The sequence below is a fragment of the Hemitrygon akajei genome, chromosome 8 (genome assembly GCF_048418815.1).
Source record: "Hemitrygon akajei chromosome 8, sHemAka1.3, whole genome shotgun sequence".
Lineage (NCBI taxonomy): Eukaryota > Metazoa > Chordata > Chondrichthyes > Myliobatiformes > Dasyatidae > Hemitrygon > Hemitrygon akajei.
The window spans coordinates 47,666,432-47,689,550 of record NC_133131.1 but is presented as its reverse complement, the minus strand read 5'-3'; the positions used below and the strand labels follow the sequence as shown (position 1 = coordinate 47,689,550).

The window sequence follows — 23,119 nt, the reverse complement described above, 5'->3', positions numbered from 1 at the left end:
GGAATTCTGACACTCTTTTTGCCCTGTCACTCTGTCACCAGTTCAGAAATCATAATTGAAAGCCAAACTATTCCTTGTTACATGAAACAATCAGACTCAATTTTACTTTGATTTTCATTTTGCTCCAAGAATACTTCTTTCATTGACAGTGGAATGATAACTATGACTTAAGTTAGAAAAGACTTCCTGATCATGACGTTGGGCTGAATTCATGCTTAGATTACAGATACATCACTGACAAATAGTGAAAGCTATATAGTGAGCTGTATTCTAACTGTTAATTGCAAAGACGAAGTACAGGCACTTTGTACAGTATGCTGCCTACAAGGTGAGTTACAGTTTTCTTTGGAGCATTAAACTTGATGGTTTCTCCTTTCTGGTATTTGTCCCAGGTTTTCATACTGTTCTAGTGGCTAAACCCTGTATCCAGGAGCCATTATTCTTCTGCAGCTACGGATAGACAAACTTTAATATATAAACATAGTATGGCTTTTAAGATCTTGAGAACCAGTCATGTAGGTCCAACATAAAATGTGTATTATTCTTAAAATAGATTGATCCCTTGCTTTCAAATAGGTCAGCTATGAAATGTTTGCTTTTCTAGTGTCAATTGTGCCTTGAAATTAACACCTTTGAATTTAAACGTAGAGAACTAAACATGTTCTTCCAAAATTCCTTTTCCGGCTATTTTATGAGGAGCTAGTATAAATCAGTTAACGTAACACTATTACAGCGTCAGTGAACCAGGTTCAACTCTGCCGCTGTACGTACACTTGGCCTGTGATCACATGAGTTTCCTCCAGGTATTCTGGTTTCCTCTCACATTCCAAAGCCGTATGGGTTAGTAGGTTAATTGCTCACATGGGAGTAATTGGGACGTGCAGGTTCAGGCTTGTTGGGCTCAGGCCTGTTACTGTGCTGTATCTCTAAATAAAAAAGTCTTCCCTGCCCAATGACTAAATGAACAACACAGCTTATGAAGGTCAAAGGTGATCTGGGACTCTGGTTGGCTGGCATTTACAGGATTCCCTGGGAATGTGGAGCAGCATATATTGGCCAGATGGGACGTACAGTGGAAACACTCATCACAGAGCAGAGGAGCTGTATCCATTTGGGTTACCCAGAGAAATTGACAGTAACAGGACACACTGCATTCACAATGGCCCTACAATTGACTTTGACAGCACAAAACTACTGTACTGCACCTAGTAAAGGAAGCCATTGGAAAAAAACACTAGAGGAAAAGATTTTTTAACAAAGATGAAGGTCTAACTCTGTTTAAGAAATAGAATTCAATTGTAAACCAGGTGGGAGAGCAGAAACCTGATTGGATCAGGGCTAACCAATCAAGAGGGATGGACTATGGGGATATAAACCCCACCGGGCTAGACATGCCCAGGCATTATCCCTGATGAAGATGGGAGAATTAGTCATTGAAATATCTCGATACCTGTACCTTGGTGGAAGCCCAAGAAGAGTTTATTCATTATATATGCCTGGAAAGCTCTAGATCCTTTTTCAACATTAAGTAAATTCAACTTAAGTTATCTCTCCTACTTACAGAGGAGACTCAGTGAACAGAACAGTGTATAATTCAGTGTTTAATCCTCAACCATGGTTGGCTACAGAGATTTAATACCATTTTTTAAAAATCCCAGTGATACTTTAAATGGGATCTTAAATGGTTTACCATGTTGGCCCAGAGTTGAGTAGCACCCCAATTTAGCCCATGCAACATCTGGCCTGGGAGTAGTCAGATTTGAAACATTAATCCTCTTTGATCCTTCGGTTTGTGACAAACATAGCTTCAGTGTAGAGTAATTTTCCATGAGGCTTTATGACAGATATAATCAGATGTAAATATATGCAGGGTCACATTTTAGATGGGATAACCCAAAACAAAAGTAAGAGATGATTAGGTTCTAAATTCTAGAAGAGATATAATCATAAAAGTTGCCAGTGGCATTCGTACACCTGATTGTTAATGCAAATTCTAGTCAGCCAATGGTGTGGCAGCAACCCAATTCATAAAAGTATGCAGCCATGGTCAAGAGGTTCAGTTATTGTTCAAATCAAACATCAGAACGGGATGAACTGTGATCTAAGTGAATTTGACTGTGGAATGATGGTTGGTGTTTTGAGTATTTCAGAAACTTCTGATCCCCTGGGATTTTCACGCACAACAGTCTCTAGAGTTTAGAGAATGGTGCGAGACAAACAAAACAAAAGTTCAGAGGGCAAAAACGCCTAGTTAGTAAGAGAAGTCCGAGGAGAATGGCTGGATTGCTTCAAGTTGACACGAAGGCGACAGTAACTCAAGTAACCAGTCGTTACCACAGTGGTGCGCAGAAGCACCTCTCTGAACGCAGGTCGAATCTTGAAGTAGATGGGCTACAGCAGTAGAAGACCACGTACACTCAGTGGCCACTTTATTAGGTACCTCCTGCACTAATAAAGTGGCCACCTGCTGTACATGACCGTGGGATAACACTTTTCACTTTAGCTCCGGGAGGATGAGATGACATTTTACACTGTTATCAGAACATCGCTTTAAAAAAAAACGTACATACGATCTAATTATGTGGATTGTGGTTTATTTTTTAGAATAAGGCGTTAATAGTTCTCAACTGAACTTGGCAGCTCAGCCCGTTCAAATTTAGCCCGTTCCATGAGAGGAGATAAGTACAATATAATTCACAAAGTATTAGATCTCTCGATTTCAACTTTTAATGATGTGACTCATCTATTATGCATGAGAACCATCGCTGTACTGACTTGATCTCTTTCCCCTAGTGAAAGGTGGCATACCCTCCATCTTTCCTATTAATAATTAACAATTATGTGATTTTTTTTTGTTTAATCGAAATGGTGTACAAATGTTACTGGCGAGCATAAACCAGGAAAGCCGAACGCAACTGAGTGTAAAGGGGATGTTGGAGCTCACACCGCGCCTTCAGTGTCTCTTTTATGTTGGTGGTTTGACGACTGTGGCTGCCGGCGCAGTCCAGCTAACCCGCAGTAAACTGTTCCCCAAATGAAGATTTTGAATTGGCCTGTTCCTTTTCAATTAAATACTGTGTTATCGCGCCAGGACCGTTTAGTTCTAAGTCGAAGATATCACGCACGGGCGAGAACCTATTTTAAGGAATATACAATACGAAGGGGTTAATAAATGGACGCAAAGCTTAGGTTGTCCTTGCAGCTCTTAAGATTAAAATATTTCCCCACCCCCACTCCAACATTCCCCATGACGTTAGTAGAGCTCAATTGTTTTGGCGACTTGCTTTCAGCAAGCGGTTTATTAACGCACTCATGTATGACTTATGTTGGAGGAACACTATGAAACTGGTCGAGACGAAATGATTATATCACCCGAACCAATCTAATAAATTGCAATGGAAAGCGAGCGGTTCTTAAATGCAGATTATCTGTGCCCGTCTTTTAATTCGATCAAACCTGCTCGTTTTGGCCCTTCTCGTCGTGCTTTCCACTCGCTTAGTGTAAAGGAAATGATCAAATCAGTCACAAAGAATAAAACATCTACTATCAGAGAAGTAAGTTGGAAGTTGTCTTTCTGTACATCACAGAAATCGTAGTCATGGCGATTATAAACGCATTAATCCAGCTCATTAACTGGGTTTTGAAGTATACATTCAGAATTAGAAGTAATTATATTTTGATGTTATGCCTTTGTTCTTGTGGAGAATTGGAGAAGAGAACAATATATAATCAGCTTACAGAGTTTTATTTGCTTCGTCAAATTAACCTTTTTCCCTAAAACGTGTGATTGTGTTTTTACAGAGCAGCAAGTTAGTCTCAAGAGGTTTTATTCCCGTATACTTCGGAGATTTAATCCAAGCTGTGGTGTTTTTAAACTTAAATCTAGAAATGGGCTATCGGTTGTCGTTTCACCAACTCTTGCACGGAATTCTTTTTCAGGCTATATGGGAATAAAACATTCATTTTTATCTTTTATCATTCAAGATGAGCGATTCGGTGTACGGAGCCAACGTCTCGTTTCTAATTATAGAACAGTACTGACACTGGCTTTATACTACGGGGAGCATTTGGATCTTATTTCCTTTAGGCGAGCTGACAAGTAGGGAGGTGTATTTAGGCATTGGTAGAGTCGACGCATTGTGTTACACGGGACAGCTGGCAAAGCAACCCCCTCTTCACATTGCAAGCTTTTCTCCTGTGAGACAGCTATAGATCAGGAGACAGCTATCCCGTGGACAGGCGGAGGTTTCGTTTCAAGGCTGCATTTGGTTATGCCTTAATCATCTGATTACCACAGGCAAACGATGTGAGAAATTTCCGAAGGGAGCAGTGAAACATCAGAAGCGCCAGGACGTTCGACGTTAATTATTTTGAGCAATGAATTGACTACTACTAACACCTCACAAATATAAGTATAGCTATCCATATTAAAGTCAGTCTCAGCATTCTGCTCAGCGCCTCGCAACACTACACCACGAATGGTGAGATCAGAATATTACAGCTTCTAGAAAACTTGCAGTTTGTAGTTAGGTCTTATCAGCACGGTGGATAGCAATACAGCAGCAGGAACTCCTATTTTCAACATCGTGGTCAGCAGCAAAGCGGAGAGCTTCGGGTTTCAGCACCGCGGCAGCAACAGCGCGGGGGCGCCCTGCTTTCAGAACCGTGGACAGCGGCATAGCAGGCGCGCTTCATCTTTCAGTAAGGCGGATAGCGACACAACAAGCGCGCTTCTGTTTTAAGATCCGTGGAAAGCGACAGCGACACAGCAGGCGCGCTTCTAATCTCAGTGACGAGGACGTTTTTGGAGAGGCGACGGTTTCACCGTTCGGTACCTTTGGACAATAACTGCGGTGAGCGCTGCTGCTTCCGGCTTTGTAGATAACACAATAGGTAAGATCGTGCCCTCACCATTGTGGACAGCGGCACGCTGGCTGCACTTGCTCGAATAAGTAATACGATTAGTGGACATTTGCCTGGATCGTTTATAGCACCGGGCTGGTTAAAGTTGGGGCTGTAAATGTTAAAACGCGCAAATTAGCTGCTCTGTTATAACTGGTGTACGTGGCTGTAAGAATGTTAGAAAACACTTGCATTTGGCCTACGCAGGTATTTAGCTAGTCGACTTTGGGATTTGGCTGGTATTACTTTTTCTGGAATAAGGGTGTTACTGAATATAGCAGAGACATTGGCAATGTGTGTACAGCGTAGTCGATGAATTACCGAAACTATGTGCCCCATGGAGCAGGAGATCTTTAATCCAACCCTGAGATTAATGCTGTAAAACCACGTCCGCTAGATGTGTTCACAAAATTTTAACAATGAATAGCATCGCACTTTGTAATATAGCAAAGATATAGCTGAATTCAAAATATTCGATATTGCATATCCCGTTGGGAAGGCTCGGCTCCAAGCTCATAAAATATTCTATCCATAAGGCTTCAATGTAATACAGTCGTTCTTCCATTAACCTGCCACTTTGGATGATGCGCTTGTACGTTGTCAATTTCATTCAGACTGAAGTTTTGTGTGTTTTCTTTCTTTTTTCCCGGTAGAACTGAATCGGTAATTCGAAAAACATAATGCACAACAACGGCGAAGGGTTGCCCTCTCCTCGGGAGAGCTGTACAAATGGCTGCGGCCAGCAAGTCGTCTCTGCGGCCCCGCAAAGGAAGGAGAGTGGCCCGGAATATAGTGCCGAAGAGGACCCCAAGCAAATGGAGCCACTAGTGGTGAAAAAGGCCAACCGAGAAATACTGGACCACGAACGGAAAAGAAGGGTCGAACTCAAATGCATGGAGCTTCAGGAGATGATGGAAGAACAAGGGTAAGAACTCACTGTATTAACGCTGAGAAAAAGTTCCCAAGTAATTTAATCCCATTGGTTATTATGAGAAATGCATTGAAATAATTTCAAAGGAAGATGTACCTTGCCATTTTCCTGAGCAACACTGATTCGAAAGTAGGAAGTTTGCAACATTATTGACAAGCAGCTTGTAATCTGAAATAAAAGGAAGGGAAAAAACTGCAGTTGCTGGAAATCTAAGGCAAAAATTGAATGTTCTGTAAATGCTCAGACTGAAATATTTACTCAATATTTCTTCCTACTGTTGCTACCTGTTCCGTTGAGTACAGTATTTCCAGCATTGGCTGTAACTTAAAATAGCTGGTGGAATAAACCCAATCTTACCGATTGAATCAGTAACCAGCAATAAATTTGTAATTGTACATTAAGTGATTCCCATTCAAAGCACAGCATGTTCATGCACTTACCTGCTACAATTGTGTTCTTTTTTGTTTAATATAGCATTGTTAGTTTGAACGTCTTAAAATGCCCATCGGAGTTGCTACTTACAAAGCAACCGCGCCATAGGTACACCCTAGTGAGATGGGATTTGTAAATAGAAAAAAAACAAAGCATGTACTCTGGTAAAAATGGTATTTAATGGACTGCATTTTCCTCTAAATCCTTAACAACACACACACACACACACACACACACACACACACACACACACACACACACACACACACACACACACACACACACACACACACACACACACACACACACACACACACCAGCAGGTCAGGGTGCATCGACGGAAATGAATGAAAAGTCGATATTTCGGGTCGACACCTTTCCACAGGCCTGGAAAAGGTGGGGGGGGGGGGTGAAGAAGATAGCTGGAAGGTGATAGGTGAAGCCAGGTGGGTAGGCTTAACATATCTATCCAATTATTGTACAGATTGTGATACGCTCTAGCGTGATAACAAGAAAGGATTTGGTTTGTGTATTGTCTGCTTGTTCTTTAACTGTGCTCAGTTAAGAGGTTTCTCGGGTTATTTGAATAGAAGTTTGCTGTAATTTTAACATAGTTTTTGAAGTTTAAAATGCTATTCTTCTCCTACCGTCTTTGTTGGCGAAACAGTTCGGCTTAGGCTTTCATAACCTGTGTACTCTGTGTCGCAGCAGAATTGAACTGTTTATGATTGCAACATTCAAACATTAGTTTAACTGGCAGGTATTCTTCGGCATCCGTTGTCTGGTAGTAGTGCAAACACAAAGGTCCAGCCTGATTAATTGAGCTTCTGATTCCTTCTCTTTAACAAATTACGTGGTCCTAGACAAAGTGAAGAGAAGTGTGAGGTAATGAGCCTACACTGTGCCGCCTGTAATCCCCTGCTGCTTTCCAGCAGCATGTGATAGTTGCATAGTGGGTGCCACAGATTGCCAATTAAAACGGTAGCAATTAAAGAGCCAAACTAATTAAACTCTTGGTGCTCTGGCAACTTTGTAATTTATTACATAATTAGACAGTAGACTCCGATACATTAATTTCCCTTAGATTGGACTTCTGAACCATACGTTTATGTCCTTTCCAATTCCTCTTCCATTTTTCCTTCTTTGGAGTCCTGACTTCTCCTGAGTGAGGCGCTTATAAACCGATTGTGAATGGTGAGTACACGAGGGCCGGAATAATTTCCCAACACACCCACAGTACAGGTTGAACACCTCAATTCGTTATTCCTGAAATACCTTTCTCACTTAAATCAATTTAATAATCTGAATTTAGAAAATAAAATCGCACCCCCCTTTAATGTTCTCCGCAATAAGTAATTTCCTGTTTACTGCAGTCTTAATGAATGTAGGGTAAGCAGATATTTCAGTCCAAAGCAGAACTCTGTATATGTTATCAGAATCAAAATTGGTGTTCCCATACCAGGCTGTAACGCAGCCTGTCAGCACACTTCCCGCCACATATCTATTGAAGTTTGCCAAGGTTTTTGATGACATGCCGAATTTCCGCGAACTCCTGTGGAAGTGTAGGTACTATCATGCTTTCTTCACGATTATATTTATATGATGGGTCCAGGACAGGTCATCTGAGATAGTGACACCCAGGAATTTAAAGTTACTGACCCTCTCCACCTCTGATCCTCCGATGATGACTGGCTCATGAACCTCTAGTTTCCCTCTTCAATTCCTTGGTCTTGTTGACACTGAGTAGAGGTTGTTGTTATTACACCACTAAGCCAAGTTTTCAGTCTCCCTCCTGTATGCTGATTCATCACCCCCTTTGATACAGCTGAAAACAGTGGTGTCATCGGCAAACTTGTATATGGTGTTGGAGCTGTCCTCAGCCCCACAGTCATAGGTGTAAAGTGAGTAGAGCAGGGGGCTAAGTACACATCCCTGTGGTGCTCCTGTGCTGATTGAGATTGTGGAGGAGATGTTTTTGCCAATATGAATTGACTGGTATTTACAAATGAGGAAACCCAGGATCCATTTACACAAAGAGGTATTGAGGCTCAGGTCTTGGAGTTTACTGATCAGTTTGAGGGAATGATGGTGTTAAATGCTGAGCTGTGTTCGATAAAGAGCATCCTATATATGCATCTTTGCTGTACAGATGTTCTGGGGTTATGTGAAGTGCCAGTACTGTGTGTATGTATGTATGTATGTATGTATATAATACATCCTTCATGCTTCTTCATTTTAATTATTGTTTTAAATTTACTTGTAACAAGACAATCCTATATAACAGATATAGCCTATTCAGTTAAGTGATCCCCAGGTTTAGCAATGTGAAATTCAATCATATTAAGTTTAATAAGGACTTTTTTAAAAGTTGAGATTATAGATTGTAAATGTACATTGCGGAGAAACAGGCCTTTTAGATCACGATATCCATGTTGACCATTAAGTGTATTATCACTTATCAGCAATTGCTTTGTAGCCTAGTAGTCTAACATAGCTTGGTGACTCAAGTGCTCATTTAGATATTTCTTAAATGTTGAGACCATACCTACTTTCATAACCCCTCTGGCAGTGTGATCCACACTCCAGCCACCCTTGGTATGTAAAGGTTCTTCCTCAGATATCCTTCAAACCTTTTACCCCTTATCCTAAGCCTCTAGTTTTAGGTACCTCTGCTACAGGAGGAAATTTCCTATAATATCCCTCAAAATTTGATTGGCTCCCTCAGGATCGCATTCAGCCTCCTCTGCTCTAAGGAGAACAAAGATGTCTTGTCACAACTGAAATGCTCCCATACAAGTAACGACCTGTTGAATCTCCTCTTTCCCTCTCCGGTGCAATCACATCTTTCCTATAGTGTGGCCACCAGAACTGGACAGTACTCCACTCAGTGTTTCTAATCAAGGTCTTTTGAAGCTGTTCCATTACCTCCCTGCTCTTATACTCAATGTTTCAGCCATTGAAGCTAATTAACCTGAAAGCTTTCTTCCAAATCATATCTAGTTGATTCAATTAAAATGTGCAGATTTGTTTCAGATAGTGGAAGTTGCGGTAAGGCAAAGATAGCCTGAGGCAGTTGTAGTCGAGCGAGATTTTTGAAGTGAGTCCACTGGAGATATCTCTGTTTACTACACATGGGATAGTCTGGGTTGATTGCAGCCAAACAAATGAGGCCTCTGTAGTGAGACTTTACCAGGCAGGTCTTCCTGAGTCATTGCAATCCTTTACACAATGGAGAGTGTGGGGGTGTGGTGGTGCTGGATATACGTGATATAAGAATTACGGAGGGATGAGGAGCATGCCCAATAACTAAAGCTCTATAGTCCTCTACTGACTAAAAATATCATCGGCTGTCTGCTTGAAGTTTTGATTTATCTTAACATCTCTATAGTGAATGGCTATTGATCTTACGAATAAGCAATTCAAACATATACAATTTACAATGATCAATATCCACAACTGATGAGCCAATTCTGTATAAAAGCAATATTTTTCTGTTCAAACTGCAGAATAGTGTAGTGTGGGTGACAGGTGCCCATGCTGTTCTCCTTGTGCACAAGTCAAATAATACGAATACTTGAGTATTAAGATGGCATTTGTTCTGGGCCCAGTTATTTTAGTTATTTTTATTATTGGCAATGACAATTAGTGTCACTCTGCTCCCATCATGTTTTGAACAAGAAATTTATTTCAGTGGGTGGCGAGGTGGAGATACGTCTCCCTCCGTTAGCCTGCAGGTAACCCTTGGGCAAGGTGTAGCACCTACTTAGTCATGTGAAGCTATGAGAGCAGGTGGCGGATGGTCGTATGAGCAGCTGGTGTATATCACAAGTCTTGGTTGTGCGACCACCGACGCCAGGCAGACTATCTCTGAAGAGTATTGATAATGGCTGGGGCTACCCATCTTGGAAAGACACTGCTTTGAAGAAGGCAATGGTAAACCGCTTCTGTAGAAAATTTTTGCCAAGAACAATCATGGTCATGGAAAGACAATGATTACCTATATCATATGACATGGTACAAAATGAATGAACAAATTCACTTCTAATTATTTTTATGGCTAATGGACTGCTGTTTACGACTATTAGTTACTCTATATACACATATGGAATGGACTTTGCACCTCATTACATCTGCATATATCTGTAGAGGACATACAACAGAAGCAAATGGATGTCTAAGATCCTGAAATTTTCCTACTCCAGAACTTCACAGTAAAATTGCTACCAAATAACCCAGTGGCAGAGCATATTTTAATTTGGAGTGCATTTTAAGTTCATAATTTTGAGTTTGGAAATACAGCTGAAGATTATAATTGAGAACTATGAAAGTAATAGAGTTATCAATTTCTGTTCATGTAATCCATTAATTACCATGATCTACAATTTAATACCATCAGTTATATTACAGAGATTAAATATATAGGTAGTAATTCAGAGTGAGATTATTATGAATATTTGTTCTGTCATACATTCTGTATATTATTTTGTCAATATTGTAAGCTATGTTTCAGCCAAGTTTTAAATTTTACTTGAGAATTTTTACTCATTAGTGGAAACATTTCACCCAAGTGCTAGTCTATAGGACCAGCCAGGGATAAAGGAAAGCATTGTGATGCATCATGGCAAATTCTGATCCTTTATCAATACATATATTTGTTTTATTGAGAGATTTTGCATGGTAACAGGCCCTTTTGGCCTAACCAATCTGCTTCACACAAAAAAACCCAAGTGACCAATTAAAATACTAATTCATATGGCTTTCAAATGTGGGAGGAAACTCGAGCGTCTGGAGGAAACCCACAAGGTCACAGGGAGCATGTAGAAACTCCTTACAGATAGCAGTGGAATACAACCCAGTTTACAGGTACCTGTACTGTAATAGTGTCATGCTAATCACTAAGTTACTGTGATTCTCAATTGGTGTAATGACATACAAAGTCTTTTTAAAAATTTCACCTATACTGTATTGCCCCTCAAAATGTTAGAAGACAGACTTCCAAATGCATTTCTGCAGTTGATGAGGTACTGTTCATTTTGGTTGGCACAGTAAATGAGGATATTTATAAAAAGAAGATTTTTCAGGCACTAATGAATTTACCTTGCATTAAAATTGCAATTAATTGATTTTATTTGATGCAGATGACTTGATAACAGAAGGATCATTTAAATTCCTTCAGGTAAGACCCTTGGCTTAATTTCACCAGCAATACTTGTCAGCTCTTAAATTCCTAATTTGATTTGGCCATCCTGCTAAATTTTTGAAAAGTGGCTACAGGAGATGAACCATATTTTGATTCCATTGTGTGCTTTATTTGGTGAAAACTAATGTGCCCACTTCTGACTTTTGTGTTAAAGTTTGTCTGAGTTTTTAGTTCAGCAGCAAAATCATTTGCAACAGGAGAGTGCTGCTACAAATGACTGTTTTTATATTGGAAGAGAAATTAATTTATACTTTCAGGGAAGATCAAACTAATGTAATATCTATAGATATTCTTATTTAAGTTGTAGATATTAGTATTTAGTCTTTGTGTAATGCACTACTATGTCAAAGTTTCTAAAGCCTATACTGAAAAACAACCTCCCTACCAGCAGTCCAACCTCTCTCACTCTCACTCTCACTCTCTCTCACACACACACACACACACACACACACACACACACACACACACACACACACACACACACACACACACACACACACACACACACACACACACACACACACACACACCCTCTCCTTGGGAACATTTCCTCTTACATTAAACTTAATTTTCCCCTTTAAATAGCTGAAAGAGGGGCAGTAGTCAGATCACCAGATTTAAGCTAATTTAAAAAGTCTTGAAATGTTTCACACATTCAGTTGTGACCTCTTTGAAGAGTGGTGGAAGGAGATTAAATAGAACGTGTTTGAATGCATGTTTGAAATAAAGAAGAGTTTGGGGATATGGTGGGAGCCAGGGAGTGGGGCCAATTGGATGGTCCTGTTGTTTCTGAGCATGAAACCTTCCTTAAATGATAAGTGTGATCTCTGTTAACAATTTAATTTAAACTTCCACCCATTAAACTTGCCACATTTTAAAAATATTTACATGTATTGTGTATTATTTGCTGGGGCACCATAATTCTCTGAATGAGAACCATACTGCCACATTACTGATAAGTGAGATTAGATACGTTCATCCTGATTGTTGGTAATTATGCCCAGTGAGTGTTCTGTAATGAGCCATTAACCTGTTTAACGTAAAAAGGCTTGGAGAAGGCAATAGAAGGGTTTAAAAATCTCCTTTTGTGATCATCAGGATTGACATTGTTCTCCAGAATACTGTCTCCATTTTACATATTTGTTTTAAATAATTAATTTTATTATTTTCAGCGATAATAACCAAAAGGAAGTACCAGTCTTCACTAGAAAGGAACATAAGCAAACTAACAGCAAGAAATACGATTTTGATCATCACTTTTCAGCATTGTTTAGTTGATAAACGAGCTACACAGTTATGCTATCCATACAGAGAGATAGTTATTTCCTGAAAAAGTCAGAGTGATGTTAAGGTTTCTCTGTGGTAATTGGAACACATTGTGAGGGAGTGTACTTGCTCAGGATATCAGGAGATGATTGGTGTTTGTGGAGTGATTGCTTTAAATTAAAGGAGGAAATCACAAATTCAACTTTGGTTAATTGTCTTGCCTCAGGTATTTCCATCTGTGAAACCAGTAATGGATCAAATCTGGCACTGTTATTAGTTGTGCTTTTAAAATTAATGTGTTATTTAACGGGTTTCAATCTATCCTGTTTTATTCAATCAAATATAAATGTTCTTATTAAACAAATTTCCTTTAACTAGTACACAATCCTGACTTTCTACACAAGGCTGATTGGATTAAATACTCCTTTTCTTTGTCTCCATAAAAACATGTCATTACAAATAGATTTGTTGAAGTAGGTTGACCTTGGAGAATGAATAAAATTAATCTGCTACTTTTGAAAAAGCTGTATCCTTGTCATTTAGAAAACATGTCTTGTTTGAGATGGTTCAATAACTCACATAATTGCTCACATTGATGTTATCTGTCATGTGCGGTTTCTATTATTAGTCCTGGATTTTCAAAACTATTTGATTTGCATAATTAATATGCATTTGTTCTGCCAATTTCAAGAAAACTAGTAAAATTAATTCAGCTTGTTAAGTAACATATACAAATTTGAGATCCTTTGATTTGTACACCTGAGCAGTAAAGTTTCTAGGATTCTCTTTTGCTGATATATAGCTCTCAGGAGAACTTGAGAGCAAGGTTGGGCATTTAAATATGAAGTAATTAATTTTGTTTCCAACTTTTAATTCATTTTTCAATAGAAAGGCAATAAATATTCCATTGTTCAAATACTAAAACCAGGCACTGCTCTTACCTGACTAACAAATAATCTGCTGGGGAAGTCTGGGAGAAGCAGCATTTGAGAAGAGAAAGGAACTGTTGATGATTTTGGTTGAAACCCTGCATTCTCTCTCAACTTCCTATTACTTTTTGGGGCTGTAATGTTTCTGGACAAATACCAAAATAGCAAAGTTGATAGCATTCATCTCTATGACTCTGAAGCATGTTGAGTCAACTAAACCAATTGCTTCAGCTGCTCTTTCACCGAGGGATTTCTATATTATAGATAACATGTTAAAATAAATTTGGACTCTCAGCCCAACTATAACTAATTCTATACACCTATTTGTAAAAGAGCAAGTAAACATTCCAATTTTATTTGCTTGTTTGCCATGTGTAGTAATTTTCGTTACAAATTGGCAAACTCGTATTTAACATGATTTATTGGCTGCAAATGTGTTTGCCTATACTGAGCAAGTTATGAAGTTCATTTTAATTCTTCCTTATGGACAACCTTACTAATCTCTATAAAATGTAGTATTAGATCATGTGTGTGAAGTAAATTAACTTATAAATATATCTGTAAATAGTTTTATAAAACATTAATTTTGGTTTGAATGAAGAACCAAGTTTATTGCATTGAGAAACTTGGGTAACATTGGCTAAGCAGTTTCAAAGGCTGTTACTAACGAAACAATGTGCCCAATGTAACGGTTGAGAAGTTATTTGTTGAGACAAACGTATCCATAAAAATTAAGTGTTGCTTTCCATTTTGCCTCTATAAAAGTATGTCTGAGATGACTCCAAGCAACTGCTCACCAGATCAATTTCTGAATGTAATTGTTGATCTTTGCTCAACAATATACCATTAGTAAGCCAAATAACTGCATAATTCTCATTGATGTAGAACTGAAGGTAAACTGTTGGATGACTCAGAAGGATAAGGGGCTTGCAGGCAGGGCATATGCTCCTTCACTTTATGTTCACCATGGCTGGACTACATGGTACAGTATCCCAGTTTATTTTAAGGTTTCTACTTCTGTTCATCTGTTCAATATTGATAGTAAGTGAAGAGAAACTTTAGGATAGAAATATGATTAGCTTTGACTTAAATAGATTCATGTAATGTCTGAGAAAAGATATAAATGTATACCTATAATGTTATACACTAGAGTTTATTTGAAGTAATTTGTATAAAAGGCATTTTAAAAAGATATCCTTTCAATTTTTGAATTGATAAATGAGGAAGCTGTAAATGGTAACTTTTATTTGGCCGAATAGTTCTCTGCATTATTTGTACATATTTATAGCATCATGACGGAAGGATTGTTAGCTATGCCCTGACTCAGCACGGGCAGCAATCCATATTTTACTGAGTTACTATTAGCTTTGTTATATTGTATTGATGTACCACTACAAATTAGATCATCCTGCTTAAAATAAAAATTCTCTGAAATAAATCTGGCTGCAGAAGAAATCTTATGACTTTGTTAGATGAGGATGGTTGTATCACATTTATGCTCATAGCAGCAAAAGCTCTAAATGCATTGCTACCAGATTTAAGATTACTCCAGCTGTGGCATGCTTATGAAAACCTACACTTCCTGGATTTATTTTTAAGGAGGAAGATTTGTGAACATAAGAACTAGGATCAGAAGTTGGCTATACATCTGTGTGACTTAATAAAATCAAGGCTGATCTGATAACAATGTGACCTTATCAATACCCAAAGAAGTCTTGGGTTTGATGTGTTGAAAATCTAGTTTAGTCATCTTCTACCTTGAGATTAATTTTCTTGATCCATTTCATTTTCTTGGGACTGTAATTATTCTGGTATCTGAATGGTGTCTAGACTTAGAGGGATAATTATGAAGATATGTCATATAAACCTTGGCTATATTCCCTCAACCTCATAAGATGAGGATTGTATTGATTTTTAAAGCATTAACAGCATTTATCAGGGTAGATATGGGGAATCTACTTTTTTTTAAAAATGCTTTGGGTGGTTGGGAGAAGGTGGAGGGGAGAATATATTAAAACCAAAGCAAGATGGACAAAAGCTAAGGCATATTTTCAAGGCAGTAAAAATCTGAAATTCTCTCCATTGTACAGATGTGGACACCAAGATAACTGGAGCTTTCAAGGATGATAATAGGAAACGTTTGTTAGGTGGAAATGTTCAGAGATATGAAGCTAGGATGGTAAAGGAATTCACGTATACATCATGCAATGATATCAGTGAACGTTGGACCAAGCTCAAAGGGTTAAGTGATACACTGCTTTCAATTGTTCCTAAAATGTCAAATCAGCATGCAACAGGTTGTTGGCCAGGTGAAATTCAGCACACATGATCATGACCTGGCTTTTTTGTAGCTATGTGCTACACTGTTGTTTTTGGGGAGTATGGTCATGTGTGTTAGAAATAAAGCAATCACAATTAATGGTAAATTTCTCATGTTAATAGGTCACCTATATACAGTCAACTAGTATGTATCTTATTCTAGGCCTACCTGTATCTTCTGATGGGTAGGAACAAATGTTGGAGCATCAGAGACTGGGCTTCAATCTGCAGCTCATTATTCCAGCTGCTGAGCTGTTGTTCAATCCTGCTGTAGAAACATGGAGTACCGAACAATATCATTAAGTCTGAAGAACTATCCAGATGTCTCCCTACCTTTTTCTCATTATTTTACTTCATTTTGAATGCTCAGACTGAGTTTTATCATCATACTTTCAGGTCATAGCAACCACCTCACATCATCTTTGACCCTTTTTACCAATTACCTTAAATTTGTGTCCCCTGTTTACTGACCCTTCAGGTAGTGAAAAGTTTATACTTATTTATTTGAGATTAAGTCTTCATAACTTTGAATCCACAAATTATATTTTACTATTTTATGAACATTAAAAGTTCCTATTGTCTCTCCGCATAAGTGAAGTCTGCTATTGCGTCCCTTCTACATTGTCTCTGAAATTTTCATCCAACCAAATAAACCAGCATAACTTACAACAACTAATACATTGACAGAGCTCAGGTCTATAATTGTCAGCATAATGTCTTTGCTTTTGTAGCCAGTGCCCATATTTCTATAGCCAATGTTTGATAAGCATATTTAAAAATGTTAGCGCATGCCTTGCCACTGTGCAATTTGCTGTGCATATTGTTCCAGTTCATTAGACTGTGCTTTATGAAATTCTAATGAATAAACACAGAAAAAATAACAACTGAGTCTCTTGCTACAAGATAGGGATTACTTCTATAATAAGTCTTACAAATTCAGTCCGCATTGGAGACTCACGTCATGTGACCACCCCCCAAGCTAGCAGAGAGAATCTAGTGCAAAGTTCTGATGATGACAACTCACAGAGCTTCTGTGAGACATGAGGTCAGTAACTTTAAATTTCTTGCCATTAATATATCAGAGCATCTGTCCTGGAGCAGCACATACATGTGGCATCACAAAGAAGACATGGCAGTACCTCTACTTTCTTAGAAGTTTGTGTAGATTTAGCATGTCACCAATAACTTCGGCAAGCCTCTATTGATGCGCAATGGAGAGTATCCTAATTGGTTGTGTCATAGCCCGGTATTGAAGCACCACTGCACAGGCATGGAAAACATGACAGAAAGTGATGGATACAGCCCAGTATATCACCGGAAAAGCCCTCCCCACGATTCAGCGTATCTATAAGGAGTGCTGCCAGAAGAAAGCAGCATCCATCATCAAGGACCCCCACCATCCAAGTCGTGTTCTCTTTTCACCACTACCATTGGGCAGGAGGTATGGAAACCTTAGGTCCCATGTCACCAGGTTCAAGAACATTTATTACAATAGAAACATCATGCTCCAGAACCATCATGGATAACTTCATTCACCACAACTCTGAACTGATTCTACAATTCCCTTTCAAGGACTCTTTCAACTCAAGTTCTCATATTTTTTCATTATTTTGAAATTTGTCTTCTTTTGCATATTGGCTGTTTGTCAAATGTGGTTTATGTATAGTTTTTCATAAACTCTATTCTATTTTTTTCCTATAAATGCTGACAAGAAAATGAACGACAAGGTACAACAGTATATGGTATCATACGCACTTTGGTTACAAATTTGAACTTTAAATTTTAATAATAAATTTATTTTGATCTTCAGAATTTTCCTTCCTTATAAGAGCAATGATCCTGTTTCTATTTTAATTATTTTAGTGATACTCAATATAAGTTATACGTTTGCTAGAAAACAGAATGGACTCTTGACCACACAACCTACAGAAAGTGTTGGATACAGGCCAGACTATCACTCTCCCCACCATTGAGTACATTTATAAGGAGCACTGCCACAAGAAAGCAGCATCCACCATCAAGTTCCCCTACCAACCACGTCATGTTCTCCTTTCACTACTACCACTGGGCAGGAGGTACAGAAACCTTGGGTCCCATACCACCACATGTTATGACCTTGCCCCTTATTTTATAAGTGCACCTGTACTGCACTTTCCCTGTAGCTGTTACACTTTATTTTACATTCTGCTATTGTTCACTTCAATCCACCGTGTAATAATTTGATCTGCATGAACAATATGCAAGACAAGTTTTCACTGTGTCTCAGTAAATGTTCCAGTTCCAGACCAATTCCACTGTGCAGAATCCAGCCTCTAGAATGTCCCTGATTAATGGATGTGAATTAGAATAGGTTTCTCTCATTCTCATGTTAAATTCTGCCTTTTTAAAAATAGAATATCTCCTTTTTCAATTTAGAATAATAATACTTTTGCTAATATATGTCTTCTGGGAAAATGGTTGAATAAATCACAATGGTTGTAAAGAAGAATGCTTGTCTGATTTACTACAGAGAGGGAAATCATCAAACCAGATCCTCCTCCTGTTTTTCTATCTAATATTGTTGATTGACTTTTAAGATCAGTAGCCAGAGATTTAGATAGTGGTCTAGACTTGTGTTTCATATGGGTGCCAGTGGTTAGTGTAATGCTATTACAGCTCAGGACATTCTGGAGTTTGGAAATCAATTCCAATGTCATTCTGTAAAGAGTCTGTACTTCCTGCCTGTGGAATGCGTGAATTTTTCCTGGGTGCTCCAGTATTTTCCCACAGTCCATAGACATACCGGGTAGGTTAATTGGTCATGGTGAATTTGGGTTAACTGGTGTTATGGTTACTCGGGCAGTATGGCTTGAAAGGTTGGAAATGCCTACTCTGCGCATTGTTAAATAAAGAAGTCCTTGGTAGAGGGCATCTCAGTGAAGCAGTCATTGAATTAGTGGAAATCTGCTGACAAACCCAACAAGAAGACTTGGGTAGTGTTAGTGAGGGGAATGGTAAGTGGCCTTCAGCTCTGAGCGCACAATCCAGGCCCTTATAAAGTCAAAAGTAAGAGGAATATTTTAGCTCAACAATGAAACTTAACTAACGCATAAAACTGTAAACACCTTGTTTTTCAAAAACCTAGCCAGATCTGATTGGAACTTTGCTGCTTTGATTGGTGATTGAGATTTGACACCTTGATATATTTTTAAATACAATTCTCTTTCTGTATCTTCACACTACCTCTGTAGTGACATCAGTCAACAATACTTTGACTACATAGTTATTTCTCAATTGAATTTATAATTTGTGGCACCTGATTATTGAGAGATTAGATTTTGAATGGCAAGAGTCTCAGGTATAAAGACCTCATAAAATAATGGACATTAAGTTCTGCCTGAGGAAAAAAAATGTTTTTTTTCTCTCTACTTTGATATACGAGTTTGCTCCACGTTCCATATAGAGTTGAATGACATAATGCACCATGAAATAGCAGCTTGTCAGCTGCCGCTTACCAGCCAAATTGCAGGCTGCAGCTTCCAGATTAAATTGTGGATGCTCAGAAATGATTGCCTTAATTATAAGTTTCTATTAATAAATAACCAGTTTTGTCCAGTCATATTTGAAGTAAGGTGATTTTCAATCTTGCAAAAATGCACCATTTTAAAAAGCATCCCTTAGGACAGCAACTCAAAAAATGACAGGTGGAAAAAATAGTTACATCAAAAATATACTCTTATTTTAGCATCACTTCCTAACCCACTCTTCAGGCAACAATGTGAAAGACAGGAGTTCAAAACATGATTGCTGTTGTAACATAAGGATATAATATAACAGGGGGAGGAATCATCTAGCCTCCGATCCTTGTTGTCATCTTCTTTTGTACTATTTGCAGCAACTTGTGCCAAGTATTGAGTCAATTATTTCTCTGGTGTTTGTAGGAGCCTGCAGTGCACACACTTGTTTCTTTTGCTATGCACTAAGTCTTCATTTTTGGCAAAGAGTGGAGGCAGGGATTTTCCAGTGGATAATAGTTTCCTCTAAGGTTGCTGGCAATGTCACTTGGGTCTGAGTGTGGGGAGGTGTTTGGACAATTTAAATGCCAGGTCAGATGGACTGAAAAGGCAGGTTGTCGGGACTGGAGGCAAGTGTCGGGGCAGGTTCTGCTCCATGTCATTTACTCTGCTCCCCTCGACACTGAGGCTGTGACCTGCTCTGGGTGTAGTGTCTGCGAGCCTCACGGTGATTTGCCCCACTGGGTGATGAACTGGCACCGACCGAGGCCATGGGCCTGCTCCGCCGTTGGGTCTATGGACTCAGTTTTGTTCTGAATGCTGTTGCTTGCCTTGCTTTTACTATTTGCATGATTTTTTTTCACTCTCTGTGTTTTGGGTGTTGGTCTTCTTTTGACAGGTTCTTTCCGGTTTCTTGTTTTATGACTGTCGTATGCAGATGAATCTTAAGATTGTATAATTTATACATACTTTGATAATAAACTTACTTCGATCTTTGAACTTTTGTTAACCCTTCCATAAATATAACAACTTATGTGTAAGTTTCAGCTTGTAAGTATCAGCTTCAGCTAGTATGTAAACCTATTCATGTTCCTGATGTATCAACTCCTGATGTCCCTGATCCCAACCCTGGCTCCAGTCACGCACTCCTGGTTCCTGTCACCTTCTTGACCACACCTCCAGCGATGTGGACTCTGACCGTATCTCATGAGTATGCAGGTGCTAAGTCAGTGAATTACAAGAATGCAGCCTATTGCAGCAATGACTATACTTTAAACTTGTGTTATTGGCCTTAAAGAATTTTGGGGCATTCCCAGGTCATGATATTATACGGAACTGCATCCTTCTTTCCATCAAGGAGAAGGTACACACTTGACATTTTAGGAACAGCCTCTTCCCTCCATTAGATTTCTAAATGAACGATGAACCCATGTACGTTACCTCATTTTCTTTTCTTTTTTCTGTTCTCGTTCTGCACTACTTATTTAATTATATATACACGCACATAACTTATTGTAATATATAGTTTTTTATTATGTATTGCACTGTGCTGCTACCAGAAAACAATAAATTTCACGACATATGCCAGTGATATTAATTCTGATTCTTTTGGAGATATGCTGATGAAAAGAAATGAGATTAGTTGGAAAGAAGCTGATGTGTAATGAAAAGATCAGAATCAGGTTTATTATCACCGGCGTGTGACGTGAGATTTGTTAACTTAGCAGCAGCAGTTCAATGCAATACATAGTCTAGCAGTGAGAGGGAAGAAAATAATTATAAATAAAATAAAACATAATAATAAATAAACAAGTAAATCAATTATGCATATTGAATAGATTCAAAAGAATGTGCAAAAACAGAAATACTGTGTATTAAAAAAGTGAGGTAGTGTCCAAAGCTTCAATGTCCATTTAGGAATCGGACGGCAGAGGGGAAGAAGCTGTTCCTGAATCACTGAGTGTGTGGCTTCAGGCTTCTGTACCTCCCACCTGATGGTAACAGTGAGAAAAGGGCATGCCGTGGGTGCTGGAAGTCCTTAATAATGGATGCTGCCTTTCTGAGACACCACTCCCTAAAGATGTCCTGGGTACTTTGTAGGCTAATGTCCAAGATGGAGCTGACTAGATTTACAACCTTTAGCAGCTTCTTTCGGTCCTGTTCAGTAGCCCCTCCATACCAGAAGGTGATGCAGCCTGTCAGGATGATGTTCATGGTTCATCTATTTTTGAGTGTATTTGTTGACATGTCAAATCTCTTCAAACCCCTAATAAAGTATAGCCGCTGTCTTGCCTTCTTTATAACTACATCAATATGTTGGGACCAGGTGAGATCCTCAGAGAGCTTGACACCCAGAAACTTCAAGCTGCTTACTCTCTCCACTTCTGATCAGATAGTCTGAATGGTGTATTCTGACCTGAGTTTCTAGGTAATTTCTTGTGTGAAGTTGTTGAGAATTATTGCAAGAAAATAATCTTGTTGAATGGTGGTTTGGTTTGTCCCTGTTTCTCTTTCTTTCTGGTTTTCTCCATTGTCCCACATAGTACTAGAGCTACTGTTCCTCTGCCAAATGGCCACTAATTTCTGGGAGGTTATACTTATTGCATTAAAGCACATTTTAGTAATTTCCTCTCTCATTCTGCCTGAAGTCAGTAAATAGCTGTCATCTTCAAATAGTCCAATTGAATATTTGGAGATGTTTATACCACCTATAGGTGGGATAGCAGATGTCTCTTGCATAGATATCTGCCATCCCAACTCTGACCTGGTCATTCATGTGTACGTTGGCAGGATTGCTACAGGACTCGTAAACCCAGAAACATCAACTAATGATTCAAATGCACAAGTTCAAATCCCACTAAGGCAATTAAGTTAATTAAGTAAAAAACTGAAGTAAAACTGGATTATAAATTGGTCATCCTGAACGTGTTTATTGTGAAAGCCCATCGCATTTGTGGTCCTTGGTTTTCTGGGCAGAAAGTGAGTATTGGCCTAGGACAGCATGGCTGTGTCCTTTGGCTGTCCTCTCAAATGATCTAGATGAGGATATGGATTCAATATTTGAAGGTCAATTGTCATGGTGCACCTTGGCATAATGGTTAAGTAGTAGCACGACATGGTCAAAGCAATAAACAGTGACCTTGCTGAGCAAGCGTCCATCTTATGAATGATTAAAAGAAGTAATTCAATGGAAAAGGAAATAAGTTGGAGACTTACCTGTTTTTTTTTGTTTTAAGATAATATGGCTCAACTCAAATTACCAATTTGCCATTACCTTCAATAGTGAGAGGAATTTATTGGAGTTGGATTGGGCCAGGTAGCAACAGTTGCTACCTGTTGTCCTGACGAAGGGTCTCGGCCCGAAATGTTGACTGCTGAGTTCCTCCAGCTTGTTGTACGTGTTGCTTTGACCCCAGCATCTGCAGTGTACTTTGTGTTTAGCAGCAGGTGCTAGACTGCCAGAAATTAAAATGCAATGAACAACTGAGGGACGGCACAATTCTGTTCTGTTTGGGGCTAAATTGGAGAGACCAAAAATGGGTACGATGACTGTAAAACACAAAGATCCTATGCTGCTCAATCCTGGTTCAAGCAGTGCAGCACTTTGGTGCCACTTGCTCACGCCAGCATTGCAGTTGGCATGAAG

General features: G+C 38.9%; 1 protein-coding gene across 4 annotated transcripts in view; it reads left to right on the top strand.

Moving 5' to 3' along the window:
* The first annotated feature begins 4,115 nt into the window (after positions 1-4,115).
* The window catches only part of srrm3 (serine/arginine repetitive matrix 3), a 329,821-nt gene continuing 310,817 nt past the window's right edge, over positions 4,116-23,119 (top strand). For all 4 annotated transcript variants that reach the window (XM_073053804.1, XM_073053803.1, XM_073053802.1 and 1 more), the window contains exons 1-2: positions 4,116-4,893; positions 5,556-5,827. In XM_073053804.1, the coding sequence (XP_072909905.1) occupies positions 5,583-5,827 (245 nt within the window). In that variant the 5' untranslated portion in view covers positions 4,116-4,893; positions 5,556-5,582. The remainder of the gene's footprint in view (positions 4,894-5,555; positions 5,828-23,119) is intronic.